Source organism: Strongylocentrotus purpuratus, unplaced genomic scaffold (assembly GCF_000002235.5).
Source record: "Strongylocentrotus purpuratus isolate Spur 01 unplaced genomic scaffold, Spur_5.0 spur5_scaffold_9, whole genome shotgun sequence".
Lineage (NCBI taxonomy): Eukaryota > Metazoa > Echinodermata > Echinoidea > Camarodonta > Strongylocentrotidae > Strongylocentrotus > Strongylocentrotus purpuratus.
The window spans coordinates 30419737-30435253 of record NW_022145615.1 but is presented as its reverse complement, the minus strand read 5'-3'; the positions used below and the strand labels follow the sequence as shown (position 1 = coordinate 30435253).

At 38.0% G+C, this 15517-nt stretch overlaps 1 protein-coding gene across 1 annotated transcript; it reads right to left on the bottom strand.

Moving 5' to 3' along the window:
* Nucleotides 1-2714: 2714 nt before the first annotated feature.
* LOC115920739 (gonadotropin-releasing hormone II receptor-like) lies at nucleotides 2715-14050 on the bottom strand. The gene is made up of 2 exons (XM_030977271.1): nucleotides 13833-14050; nucleotides 2715-3640 (listed from the first exon to the last, which is right to left on the bottom strand). Exons 1-2 carry the CDS (start codon nucleotides 14014-14016, stop codon nucleotides 3132-3134), a joined length of 693 nt encoding a protein of 230 aa, XP_030833131.1. The 5' UTR covers nucleotides 14017-14050; the 3' UTR covers nucleotides 2715-3131.
* Between the last annotated feature and the right edge of the window lie 1467 nt (nucleotides 14051-15517).

The following is a 15517-nucleotide window of genomic DNA, read 5'->3' as shown; positions in this document are numbered from 1 at the left end:
GAGGTTTGTCTTGTGTATAGTTGTCCTAAGGTGATGGTTGTCTAGGGTAATTGTCCGGGTGTTGTCGTCTTAAAAGGTCCTGTTCCGTGATGGTTGTCCAAGCTGATATTTCAGGCCGGTGGTTAGTTGCCCAAATATCAAACGCCAATGAAAGTAGCCCCACACATTAAAATGCAGTAGAAAATACAAAATATTTTCCAATTTCTTGTTAAAATTTTCCATTATGAGTCTCATCTAAAAATAGAACTGCCTTAGCTTTCCAAGGCTTTCCTTTCGAGGTGTGTGCGTTCGATTTCCTGCATGTCCTTTTTAGCTATATCTGATCTCCTTTCCAAGTTCATTGGCCAAAGTATACAACATGGTTTTCGAAACTATTTCACTTATGACGCATTCATCACATGCTTCACTTGGCGAAGCAATGAGTTGGGGTTTAGTGTGCTTGCCAAAATCTCATTGCTTTCGGATAAGCTACGGCATTTGTAAAAAATTACATTGTATAAGAAATATTATTACATCATATTTACTACGTGAATCACAATTTACAACCGACAAGATGTATGGCTTCCACAATCTTTGTTTGCATACTGTAAGTTAAGTCCAGCGAACGTAATTCACATTTCGCTTGTTCTTCTTTTCTTTTCATTTTTTTTTTTTTTTTTTTTTTTTTATCTATTTCCCTTTTTTGAATAAATCCTCAGCATTCACTTTATCAGAAAAGAATGAAAATTACATTAAACGTCAACACAGAATCGCTGAAAATGTATTTGACTGTGATATTATGTAACAATGAATAACAGGTCAACACTGTAAATTTCAAGCGAAGCTAACAACGTGGAGGGGGGGGGGGGGTGGTGTCGAAGGGGCAAACCGGAACGGAGAAAAAAACTATGAAAGTATATTTTAGTGGTAAAAATTGCCAATAGATCCGACCCTTTTAAATCATTATCCTGGAAACAAAGATCTGAGAGAAAAAGTTCGTCCCCCTTTAAAAAAAAAACAGGATCAGTCCCTGTACATAGTTAAAATACTGTTCATTGGACAGATTCCAATATTTCATGTTAAACATATCTCATGTAATGTCTATCAATATTGACATTACATTGAATATGTATGTCAAGATAATGTATAAATATATTATATAAATACATTATCCTTGATATCTGTCCTTGACATAACCCAGTCACAGCAACTATATCGACACTAGATTGATTGATACCAGGTCAGACAGAAACATTAAATCATCCCGAATGAACAGGATGTTCGATTTGTGTTCAGAATAGCGGGGTGTATGGTGGCACTGAAGGGACATCGCGAATAGACGAAATCGCGAATTATTCACGATGAAATTGGCGACGAAATTCACGATATCGTCAATTTCGTCGTGAATAATTGGCGATAAAATTCACGACGTCGTCAATTCCGTCGTGAAAAGTTGGCGTTAAAATTCACGACGAAATTGACGATATCGTGAATTTCGTGAATTTCGTCGTGAATAATTGGCGATAAAATTCACGACGTCGCCAATTCCGTCGTGAATAATTCGCGATTTCGTATATTCGCGATGTCCCTTCAGGGCCACCATAGGGGTGTGACAGGGGTACAAGGAAGAAAACAAAGTGGATAAACGTAATAGTACATTGAACCTTAAAGCAAGAGGGAGGGGCCTACCTAGTCATGTTTTCCCACACAATTATTTATTTTTGAAAGCTGTATGTAAAGAAAATTCCTGGCAAAGGTTCAAATTGGGTAGACAAAAAAGAAGAAGAAGAAGAAGAAGAAGAAAAATAAGAAAATGAAGAAGAAGAGGAAGAGACGCATTTCGAGTGTTTTTATTTGATTTATTTTTAAAAGCTTATGTAAAGTAATTCCTGGCAAAGGTAAAAATCGGGTAGAAGAAGAAACAAGAAGAAGAAGAAAAAAGCAAATATGAGAATGAAGAAGAAGAGGAAGAGACGGAGTTCGAGTGTGTTTATTTGAGAGCAAATCATCCCAGTTTTTCAACCTGTCGAAAGGTTAACTCATTGACACGCAAATGAGGAAATTATAAATTTATGACGACACGTTCAATTTTTTTTTTGTAAGTGGGAACTTTTATGTGGCTGACAAAGGATTGAGATAAAATACATGTACATTCTAGTTACATACTCAGTAAGGTGTCTAAGCTTCTAAATTCATTGATGTCTTCTGTCCTACTGAGAGCAATTGCGCCATCTACGTTAATATACAGTACACGATCTCCTTCCCTTGTTTTGCACACACGGTCCGTGTTCGTTATTTCTCATTATTTACCTTTTTTTCTCAAAAAAAGATTCAGGGTATATTTAGATTTGAATTAACCTTTACAATTCTTTCGAGCCTTTGCACTTCACTGGTGATATTTTTGATGTGCTCACATACATCCAACTCAATAATATAATAGTATGTATAAAAGTGTGGTAGAGCACGGTTATTCACTATTATACATTTAAAGATGAAGTTGAGTTCTGGTCATGCGATTGCATTGTGAAATTTACAAACACTGTACACAGAAAGATGTATATGGGACTATACGAACACATGGCGTAAAAATCCTACCCTCGATTTTTACGATGTTACATGACATATTTAGAATATAAAGGCATTTGAAGAGCGATGCTTTTCAGGGAACATGTCTTATCTGATGTTCTTCCACACTTGCATAATAACAATGATAAAGCTCACAAATTATTTTTCACCTCTTCCCAGAACTCAACTTTTCTCTTTAAAATAATTACCTAATCCCGTCTCAGTTGTACGTACATGTAGAAACAACAGTAGGTAATGCATACTTTATAAGTGATTTTCAACAATAACGTATTAGGTGATCCAAACATGATTTCTATGGGACATACAATAGGGTGTTAGAATTGCCCTTGACCTGATTTTTCGAAAATAGTGGCGATTGTGTTTTGATTTTTGAGAATTCTAAACAATTGTTAAAGTTTGTATAGGCGTTGCGGCATGTCTTAAAAATCGGTGTACTTTGTCCAGTAGTAAAATAAAAAGGAACAGTCGGTCACAAGACGATGGATATTAAACCAGATAGAACTACGTAGACCAAAGTGGCTTCTAGCAAAAAAATAAAACGTCGACTCACGACTTTTCCCCCTTTTTTACGGGATAACAGTCCTCTCGTCCTCGTCCGGAATGCTAAAGTGCACCGCTTGTCTCTCCTCGCTGACAACATTGACCGTGGTCATTCCCAGTCGAACCGATGACCCCACCGTCACCGGATTGTTGTTTGAAGAGGAGGTCGAACGTCGACTCGTCAACCTCTGTCTCCCTCTGGCGACGGGTTTAGACGTACGCCAGCAGTGTCTGACGTCACGAGCCAGCTTGGTGGTGAAGATGCCGTATAGGACTGGATCAACACACGTGTTGAGGTACCCGAGAGCGATGAGGACATCGAACAGCCACGGAGGGTCAGGTGGTTCCGACTCGTCCTGCCAGCCATGATCGACGTGGTACCAGGTCGAGACGACGTAGTAGGGCGACCAGCAGATGACGAACCCGCCGACGATGGCGGCGGTGAGACGAAAGGCTCTCATGCGAGCACGTGGTATGCCATCATTGCCCGCCATACGTAGCGTGGTCTTCCCGGGTTTCTTACTCCAACTCGTTACTGAAATGATCAAATGAAAACGAAGAAGAAGACAATGATTATAATAATAATAATAATAATAATAATGGTGGCTTCTTATATAGCGCACATGTCCGTCACGTTGTGACGCTCCTGGCGCTGCCCCGATAAGAATAAATACAGATTGTTTAGGGGCCCTGATCATAATAATAAGAAGGAGATAATCGTATTTGATAGACATGCAGGTCGTTGTTCAGTTGTTGGATGCTTTTTCCGTTATGTTACAATCATCGAAAGGGAATGTGTGATTCAGAATCCTATATATTATTTCTAAATCATCATTCATCAGAAAAATAATGTAAAACCCACTTCAGTAGTACCAGTAAGCTTTGAAGTAAAATGTTCAAATCAACCGTTCTTCATCTTTCCAAACTCGTATTAATTGCATACAAACAAACTTTCTTTTAATATATTGTTTGCCACTCAACAGGAAGGGAAGCAATAGAGAATCAATACGCGTCACTACATTTTGTGCCATTTCAATCAATTGAGCATTGTATATGATTGAGAAACAAGAAATTATTTAATAATAGATATTTTACAAGGTAATTTCAAACGTCTCGCCTTCCATGAACGACTCATACTTTCTATTTTAAGATGATCGGAGTCCAGTTAATGATTTGTTCAATTCTGTTTTTTTTTTCTCCAAAGTGAACTCTAATACTTCTGAATTGGTCAAGGGAATACCATTGTATTTTCTCTAGTCATCCACCACAGTGATGTTTTACTACGAAACGTTTTAATTTATTCAAATATAAGCCAGAAAATGGCCTGTAATGTTTTATTTGATTGATAGCCTTTTGTGTGTGTCATTCATTTGAGCAAATATTGCTGGGTCATCAGCGAATTGTGATATATTTATTTCAACTGTTTCAAAAGTGTAACTCCTCTAATTTCCAGATCGCGTCGTATCTTAATAGCTAAACACATCTGAAGCAGGTTAACACATAAGTGCTGAAAGGGGCTGACGCACACCCCTTGAAATGCTTATTTCTTCTGTTAAAAATCCATTTCAACATTTGTTATATATAAAGTGGTGACCCATTTCCAACACTCTCTTTTAATTCCACATCTTTGTACACGTTCAAATAATATTTTCTATAAATCAGATCGCAAACTAATCTCTATCTCACTTTTGTTATTACGCAATTAAAATTGAACTCCAATCAAAATTTCTCTTTTCTAATGATATAAAATATTTAGGTCCCCCCCCCCCCCCGCTTTCTTCAAACAATTTTACTCTTGACCTAATAATTGAGCCTTGGCAATTATTCAAGCCTGTCGTTTTCATTCATTTCCATTAAGAATTCTGATTGCTTTTCTTTGCATTTTATTTTCGTTTCCGCTGTCTGCCTTTTTGTATCCGGTAATGGGCTTTCGGTGGATTCGCAAATTCTGAGGTAACTTCAGAAAGATCATCTTCGGTTACCACGTCTCCTTCCGATTCGCATGATCTTCCTTTGTGTATCACCGGTATATAGAGCGCTGTTACTCCGCGACCGAAAAGGTTTTCACTTCACAGTTATCTATTACCTTGGCAGGGTAATCCCAACAATTGTTAAACTTATATAGATGCTCTGGATGACACAAAGAGTAACAATTATAAATGGAACCACGCTTTCGATTATGTAATCTTCACGGCCATCTGACACATGCAAAATATGTCCTAAATCCGGATTGGATTACCCGGGGTGGTATTTCTAATTATTTTTCCAATGTTCTGACATTCACGCAGATTATTTAATTGAATATAACACCGTCTCTTCGAATGTTTCTATGAACACCATTACGCTGATAGATTTATGAAACAAAGGTGGCGCTCTACACGGGCGACACAGATATTTGGTCTTACCGAAGTACAACAACAGTAATAGTTATGATAACACATACTACTACTACTGCTACTGCTACTGCTTATGATACTAATGCTAATAATAATTATGATACTAATTACAATAATGATAAAAAATTATAGAATAATCATAAAAACAACAAGATAATAATAATTATACTATTCCAATGTATTGGTATTATTATTAGCATTATTATAATTATTATAATAATTATTATTGTGATTATCATAATTATTATAATTATATATATATTATTATCATCATCAGGTTGAATGGTAACATGGCTAGCATAGACATATCTGCAACAACGTATGTACAAAATTATGAACGCTGTATGTAATATTTGTGTGAAAATTATTGAATTCATACAGAATTTAAGCTCCTAATATGAGCAGCTGCATGGGGCCTTCTTTGCATCTTAAGTTACAATGTGGGGTACTGAATTATACTGTATTATACTAAATAGATATGTCGAGAATACATGGCAAATAATTATAGTAGAGGGAATAAATTGTTCTTGAAATATCTTAGCGGGCAGATTCAACTTATCGTGGGTGAATTTATTAAACTAATGATGAAATTTGATGTCTAAACGTGTGATGCATTATATCGATTTGAAAATATTTTACCTCTCAAATGTTGGTCGAGTCACTCTTGCATTTTTATCTTCAAGACCCATCGTTTTGCTCATTGTTTGTTTTGGGAATTTATAATATTGATACAAATGGATTTTCTTCATCAGGAAGGTAAGAAAGAAAGATTTCATTTAAAGGCTTTCCAATCTAAGTACATAAAAAACAAAAATAATTAATGTGGAATGTACACATACAAAAAAAGATTATGAATAAAATTTGTCACTTTTACAAACCACCCATTTTTCTAATATCTTTTTACTATAAAAAAAATATATATATTTGTTAATCTGTTCGATAGAGTAGATTTATTTGTATATTTTTAACAAAGTCATTGCGACCTGTAAATGCTGTAAATCATCATCGTCATCAGCCTAAATTATTAATATACACTGTTCATTTTTCTGGAACACAATGTACTCAATCAAACAGGGACATCTACTTTCAACGCACACTGGCAGGAAAGTATCGATTATGTGTCCTGAGAAATCTTAATCCTACCATGCCGTGGGTGCCTTTTCTAAAACATCTGATTCAGCGATACAAAAAGGATCAAGACGGTCGAGTTTAACGAGAACGTTGGGTTTTTGTAGAGATGAGACATAATGTGAAGTTTATAAATGTTTGTATGCTAGTTTGGAAGAACATCTCAGTAGAAGTGTCCTCTGAAACGGATAATGATAATAATGTGTCTTGTTTACTCAGGGTAGCCTCATCAGTATTAATACAGTTCTCCCTGAGGGCCCTGCAATCATATTTATTACCCCGGCTTGCTCTTCAAATGCCTCCACATTCAAAATAATGACGGGATGGCTGAAACATTTGGACCAAACATTCATGCCACATTATGTTGTGCAGTCCCATGTCCTCGTGTCTTGTGCAGAGCATGTGATGCCTAGCAAGACTGGCTCCATGTGTCGTCTTGGTGATCATTTCAAAAACTCACAGTATACATCAATTCGTATGTACCACATAATCAACGTTTCCCAACAGACCATTTACGAACTTTGTTAAGTGCCATGTTACAACTTATTTCATGCACCTGTTATGAACAATTGTATGTCAATAGTCAGAATGCGAATAGTATACATTAATTATGGCTAGGTAGGACAAATAGCATGGCTTGTCCTACCTAGCAACACATAATATATGCAATTCGCATTCTGACTCAGGCTATTGAAATACAATTATTCATAACAGGTGAATGAAATAAATTGTAACATGGTACTTAACGAAGATTTGTGCTTTAAATTTGGTTAGTTTACGAAAATGGCCGATTGCTTCTAAAAAATTCTTGCATAATTTCGTGACTAGTACCTGACTTATATTTAAAGGGTGACATCAAGAAATAGTCAAATAAAATATAATTGATTGCCCGGCGCTCTCCTAATTTCCGCCAACCTAACGCAGCGTGGTAAACATGCTATCGACGAAAGTCACCACGGCTTTAGGTCAACTCGGAAGCTTTTAAATGCAATCAATCATGACTTGATTCGTCTTTATCTTCTAGATGCAGACGTATCTGTCATAATGAGTTATCGGATCGATTCTATAAGTGAGAATAACCCGAAGGAGGAAAATATTATTAACCCACATCTGCTTTTGGACGCTTTTTGTTTGACATGAAATTAAGGCTTCTGTAGGGAATTCGTATGCAATGATAATTATAATGGAAGACTGGCAGGATTAGGAAATCTTTACGTGTTTTGCCCTTTCACTAAACCTGCCAACGCACTTTTTAAGTAGCTTTGATAGTAGAGATAGCAAGAAGAAAATAATACTCGACTCAATCTGGTATTGACTATCGAAATCATTCACTTTTGACACGAAAGGGAGTTCTTTTTTTTAAATTAGAATTTAACAGTCATTGGCCTAAGTCCGTCTGTAATGAGGCATTTAGGTTTTGTAAATATAGTCGACCCAGTTCATAAATAAGAAAAATAGTTCGGAGAGAAGAAATCTCTACCGCGCCACAATCGTTTAGTCACTCACTGTGCCCATCTCACTTTCATGCCTTTGACTTGGGGAAAAACGACTAAATGGATTGATAGAGTCATTATCTGCTAATTTGCTTTTATACCCCGCAATTTGTCAGTTTGATTGGGAGTATGATTCTGTATTTTACCCCGCAAGCTGAAAAGGTCTTTATTCACCTCGCACATGAACAGCAGCTGTTCTTGACTCTTAATTATGATACAAATTGTTTAAATTCAATTTTCTAAAACAAGTGACACGAATTAGACCTTGGTTTGACTGACCTATTTATTTCTCAAAGCATCAATATTCATGTAAATTGTAAATAAAAATCATATGCGAATGGCCTGTGGGTTATTTGTAGTGCTAAGCAAAATGACATGATTATTAAAGGGACAATCACAATCATCTGCAAGGTAGGGGTAGGATGGAATAGGGGACAGCAACGACCCCCCTCCCCTTCTTCCCCACCTCCCGGCCCGAAAATTGGTAAACTACCCATGTCTGTGTAGTCATCGTCCAATATTCGGGTGATATCTTATTCTTTCTATCTTATCTACTATACTATAATGACTAAACTACGTACAAGGCCAGACAAAATATATTATACCATGAAGAGATTACCAATGTAATAATAATTTTAATTTGTAGGTCTAATCATGTTGTTAATAAAGTATATCATTTTCGGATATCAAAGTTACATTGTTTACGCAAATTTGTGATAATTCTATATCATGTCTATAACGTACTATGGTTTATAATTTGTTGTTTAGTTGTATTTTCTAGGAATCTGATTATAAAATAGATTAATATACAATATCTAATTATAACTTGCCATCGTGGAGGTAATGATGTGTAAACGAAAGAGAGAAGAGAAGAGACGAGAATATAGTATAAGAGGAGAGGAGAGAAGAAGAGAAGAGAGGAGAGAGAGAGAGACAGACAGACACAGAGAGAAATACTCTCGAATATATGCATGGCAACAACACCACAATGAATTAGATCCCGCTGGGGACTATCGGTAACGAGGTCAACCGTTGAAGTCAAAGAAATGAGATGATTACATGCCAGTATAATATTATACCATTCGATATAATATATTATACCACAACAAATCAAAAACATATGTTATATGTTTTATAAAGGACATTTTCCGGTCTATACCACGGTGGTGGATTGAGTGATTATTAAAACTAATATTCCAGTAATTAAATAAACTAAATGCTATCATAATCGTTTTTGTTTAAATCTTTAAATAGTTTCAAAGCTCATACAAGCAAGACATTGGAGACAGTGACTACGATTGTTTTAGCAATAGTTTTTGCATTTCTCAAATGAAAATGATGTATGTCTGACAACAGTCCTTCTCCTTCTCGCTTGTTTGTTTTATCATGGAATCTATTTTCTAACGAAATGCTATTTTGGTAGGTATTTCTTGTGGGTTTTTGCAGTGAAATAAACCAAGTATTGACGTTGTATTGGTCCGTGGCTAATTAAGCTGATTTTAAAAAGAGGAGTAATCGTATACCGTTCAAAGGATAAACCTTGTTGAGTCGTGTGAGAATCCAGCATTTTCTCTGGAAATGGCGCCGAGATGTATACGTCGCCTCTAAATACATCTGCTATCAGGATGAACTACGCCCTACTTTCAGGATGAACTACGCCCTGCTATCAGGATGAACTACGACCTGCTTTCAGGATAAACTACGCCCTGCTATCAGGATGAACTACGCCCTGCTATCAGGATGAACTACCCCTGCTATCAGGATGAACTACGCCCTGCTATCAGGATGAACTACGACCTGCTTTCAGGATGAACTACGCCCTGCTATCAGGATGAACTACGACCTGCTTTCAGGATGAACTACGCCCTGCTATCAGGATGAACTACGACCTGCTTTCAGGATGAACTTCGCCCTGCTATCAGGATGAACCACGCACTGGTGCGGCGCCTCTATACACATCTGATATCAGGATGAACCACGCCCTGGTGTGGTGCCTCCATATACATCTGCTATCAGGATGAACTACGCCCTGCTATCAGGATGAACTACGCCCTGCTATCAGGATGAACTACGCCCTGCTATCAGGATGAACTACGACCTGCTTTCAGGATGAACTACGCCCTGCTATCAGGATGAACTACGACCTGCTTTCAGGATGAACTTCGCCCTGCTATCAGGATGAACCACGCACTGGTGCGGCGCCTCTATACACATCTGATATCAGGGTGAACCACACCCTGGTGTGGTGCCTCTATACACCTGCTATCAGGGTGAACCACGCCCTGGTGTAGTGCCTCCATATACATCTGCTATCAGGGTGAACCACGCCCTGGTGTGGCGCCTCTTTACACATCTATCATGATGTACCACGCCCTGTTGCGGCGCCTCTATACACATCTTCTATCAGAATGAACTAGGCCCTGGTGTGGCGACTCTTTACACATCTATCATGACGAACCACGCCTTGGTACGGCGCCTCCAGGCGCGTACGCAGGGGGGTGGGGGGGGGGGGTTGGCGGTTAACCCCCTTGAGTTTTGTTATATGTGTGTATTTTGGAACGCCCCCCCCCCTTGGGGGCTTTTTTTTTTTAATTAAATAAATTTAAAAAAAAAAATGTCCTCTTACCCCCCTCCCCAACTTATTTAGCGGCTGGCTGAGTCGTTGCAAAATTTTCGGCCCTATTTAAAAATGATAACCCACCCCCCCCCCCCCCCCCATCCCTGAAAAAATCCTGCATACGCTACTGGGCGGCTCTATAAACATCTGCTATCAGGAAGAACAACGCCCTGGTGTGGCGCCTCTATACACATCTTCTATCAGGATGAACCACGCCCTGGTGTGGCGACTCTTTACACATCTATCAGGATGTACTACGCCCTGGTGTGGCGTGTGTATATACACACCTGGGGCGGTATTCTGAACCCTGTGTTATCTCTAATATTGTTGTATCGTTGAAGATAAGATAAAGTTGGTATTCTGAACATTGTTGTAACTTTTGTGTTATCTTTTGTTGTATCTTTTCTCTCATCTTATTGGCCGCGCCTGCGCTCATACTTTGGTGCGCTTGTAATTGTGCGTATTATTAATAAAGTGGCATTTAATTCTCATTTGCATATGCGTACGGGAGATAATATTTCGAGATAATTGGTATTCTGAAAGTTGTTGTATCTTTTATCTTATCTTATCTTGCATGGTATTTACAACAATATTTACAACAGGTAGGGGGTTGTTGTATCTTTCGTGGTGATATAATGGCGGCAATATTTTTTGCCCAGAACCAACTTCGTGCCAATAGACGAGTTAGAAGAAGATTGTGTGTTGACCGGAAACATCACAGATGAGAACTTTCTAAGATATTACATGCTAGGATAGGACTATTTTAATGCTCTCATCTTAACCAATATAGTGAAAGCGTGATTTGTCTTCATGATCCACATTCAACAGCGCATAATGATGACGCGCGTAATAAGTGCTCAAATAACTAATTACGCCCAAGATTAGTATGCGCTAGGCGCATCTTCAGATATGGCATAAAGTATTCCTATTGGTTGATCTACTTATCATGCTTATATAAAATAGATTTTGATTGGTAGGGTCCATAAAAATGGGCGTGTCATCAATGGTCAAAGATAAGATAGAGGCGGTCCTTCAAGAGATAACACAGGGATAAAACAATGTTCAGAATACCAACTTACAACAATATTAGCGCTGTGTTATCTCTGGAAGATACAACAAAAGATAACACAAAACTTACAACAATGTTCAGAATACCACCCCTGCTTTCTGGGTGAACTACACCGCAGTACATATACGGCGCTTCTATTTACCTGCTATCAGGGACAACTACATATACGCCCTATAATGTGGTGCTTCTTTATACACCTGCTATTAATATGAACTACACCCTAGTGTAATGCCTCTATAAACACCTACTATCAGGATGAACTACACCCTGGTGTAATGCCTCTTTATACACCTGATATCAGTACTACGCCCTGGTGTAATACATCTACATACACCTGCTGTGTGCTGATTTGGCGCCTCGCAAAGAGGCAATCTTCATTTTCCACATTGGTACTTGGTTTTGCTGCTACGTGTATGTCAACGTAGGTGTGATGATGAACCTATGCTGAGCCCTCTATTTGACGCATTTAAAACCATCTACATGCATGTCTAAAATTCGTCGACCTTGATTAGATTCAATGGAATAAATGATTAAGAATCAATTTTGTAATTTATGTTAAATAGTTTGGCAATTTGTTCACCATGAGGAAAGCTTAGTGATAACTTAAAAGGATGCTATTCTAGATTAATATTCTAGACTAAGACTTTTGTTATTCTTCAACAAAGTATTTACGTTGGATTTCTCAAAACTTTTGAACCCCAATTTAAAGTGGATTGTTTGACCTTAGATCACATAACTTGTAAGCAAAAAGCATTGGGGAAAGGGGCTCCTCAAACTACACGTATCGGGAGACCATAGTCAGGATTGTGAGGTGATGCAGAATAGTACACTCTACGGACGTACTAACCACGTGATATCGTATGACGTATTTTTCCTGTCTAACGTGATATCAATGGCTACCTATTTACGACCAAGACTGACAAGAAATGATTACACCGTCACCAGTATACGCATATAACTAAAGCGCATTCTAAATCATGTCTTCCCCATGAAACCCCATGCCATCAGTGATCAGTTTCCCTTTCCGTCCTACAATACCTCAAGCTGTATAGCCTGCGACTATATAGTCAACTATACACACACATCCCTCTGAAGTTAGTTCTCTCTTCATTTTGGTTGGCGCGTAAACGGACCCGTTAAATATTCCCGATGGACTTATAGACCGAAGCTGATTAGTACAAATTGGAACAGCCATGGGATGGTACAGAATTCATGACAGGTCATTCATGAAGATTTCCCGATAGAATTTAAGCTAGCGTTGCACTCTTGAGACTTTGAGCTCGAAGAACATTCCGGGAATGCAAAGTTTCAACATACTTTCCCCATCTTTGCCCCTCTCTATCTCTGCTCCATCATCATGATCATTGTGGGGGAGGTTAGAGTACTTGCTATGAGGCACGTCGTGGTAGAGAATAATACAGTATCAATCTTAGTTTTGTTAAAATATGAGGGGCATCGAGCCTTTTTAAACTCATCTTTTTCATGCGTTCGACAATATACGCATTGTTAACGTTGCACAATAGTCCAACGGATATCTTAACCGATTGTTTGTGATTTAAAAGTGGGTTATTTTCATTTGTCGGGGGAAGGATTACAAAAGTTTACCAGTTCACTGGGGGCCAACAAAATAATCCTGTACCTATAAAACGGGGAAACATAATATTCATAATAATTGTTACAGAAATAATATGGGGAAAAATCATTTGAAAGATACTTGGAAATAATATGACAAATGTAATAAGTATGCATTTGTATAATTTATCAATACAATTGGTAGCATCTGCAAAGCATTTTAGCAAATGCATTGTCTTGCCGATTTGCCGAATTGATTTAATTCCCTCCGTTATTTTACTCCAGAGAGTTGTTACAATACATTTGATGGAATAAACATATCGACATACATATCGATTAGCAGAGAGGGGAAGAGAACGAGAGGGAAAGTGAAAGAGAGAAAAGGAGAGAGAGAGATAGAGAGAGAGGGAAAACCTTTATTAATTTTCTTTAAAAATAAAGCAGATACTTACATCCATTTGTTCTTCTAACGATTTTCCAGACGATGGATGAATAGCAAGCGAATATGGTTGCCAAGGGAACCACGTACATAATGAGAGTGACGAAGATATGATAGAGCCACCACAGCCGGAAGTACTTTTCCTTGAAGCCGTAATCGACACACTGGTAGAACGTCGGGTTGAAAGATGGTGACATGAGCTCGTGGACCACGAGCTGGAGCGGGAAAATAGAAAAGTAGGAGAAAAGGGGAGACATTTTTAGAAAGTTGTGGACATGGTGGATGAAAAAGAGAATAGGCATGAAAACAAAACTTATACAGTGACTTAATAATAGTTACAGCTACTTTTCGCTAGTTTTGTTTTTATTTCTCTCTATGTCTCTCTCTGTCTGTCTCTCTCTCTCTCTCTCTTTCCTCTCTCTCTCTCTCTCTCTCTCTCTCTCTCTCTCTCTCTCTCTCTCTCTCTCTCCCAGTCTCTCTCCTTTTAGCCCTCACCGTTACCCTCTACCACCCCTCTTTATTCATAACTAATACATTATGTGTCGCATTGGAATATGAACTCGCACAAATTCGCCATATCCACTGGACCGCTAACGTTGTTAGTCATTTCAAGATAACGCAATGATAAGCTATTTATCACTTGAAGTAAACGTTACCACCCGAGTTCCATTGAGAAAACAAAATCATTGTGGTTCTAAATTCGGTGGTATAACGTAATCCAGGTCGAAGACCTCTCCCTATTTACGGCTGAATTATCATGAAACTCAATAATGGATTTCCTTGTGATAGAACGTCATAAAGGTTGAGACGAAATTGAGATATTTTCACTGGACAGTTCGCAGACAATTTAGACGATTTCTTCTCTCCAAACCTGTCGATTCTCTTCAAGTAATAGTTTGAGGGGTGGAGAAAGAGGACGGCAGAAAATCAATCGCAAATGGAAATCGATGACAGTCTCGTTTGGCGCGATTTCTTGGCCGGGTCGGGTCTCACAATTGGGCGTTGAGTTTCACTCAATTAGAGGTAATGATTTCATGACGGTGTCAATCTTACGTGCCAACGCAACCACATCCACGTCGTTGAAAGTTCATTTCTTCTTTATGAAAAGAAGGTGGTTCCGGGGGTTCCGCGACTTGTTCAAAAATTGAATATTCCATATCGTGTGCTTTCCAGGAAAATATGGAAATCAGTTCTTAAGTTCCGAGCTTCCATTAAAGTAGGGATTGAATGTAGTATAGCCCGTACCCATTCATCAGAAATAGCGTTGTTTCTGTTTCTTACCATTAAACAGGGATGCAAATATAAGATATGACATGTTTTTTCACCTTTTATCATTAGGTTTTCTTGATGGTTTTTAACAAAACCTAAAGGGATATGTACACGGTCTGCATTACGCCTTTAAAAACTCAGTTTCCATAGTTATATAAAATTATATTGGATATTATGTATATTCAAATTAAAATGAAAATCAAGAAAGGTAAAATTGTACATTTGAACGTCGGTATTTAAGCAGCTTGATAACTTTTACCATCATTCCCCGAGCCCATCTCAGAAAAAATACAAAACGATAGAGGAAAAAAAAATCTCGAAACCACACGTTGGACCAAAGACATTATAATGCATTGTCTGAAACGTAAACAACTCAAGGGTAATTGATGCATAGCTTTGATCGCATTTTTGTTATGTGATGATTTGTAC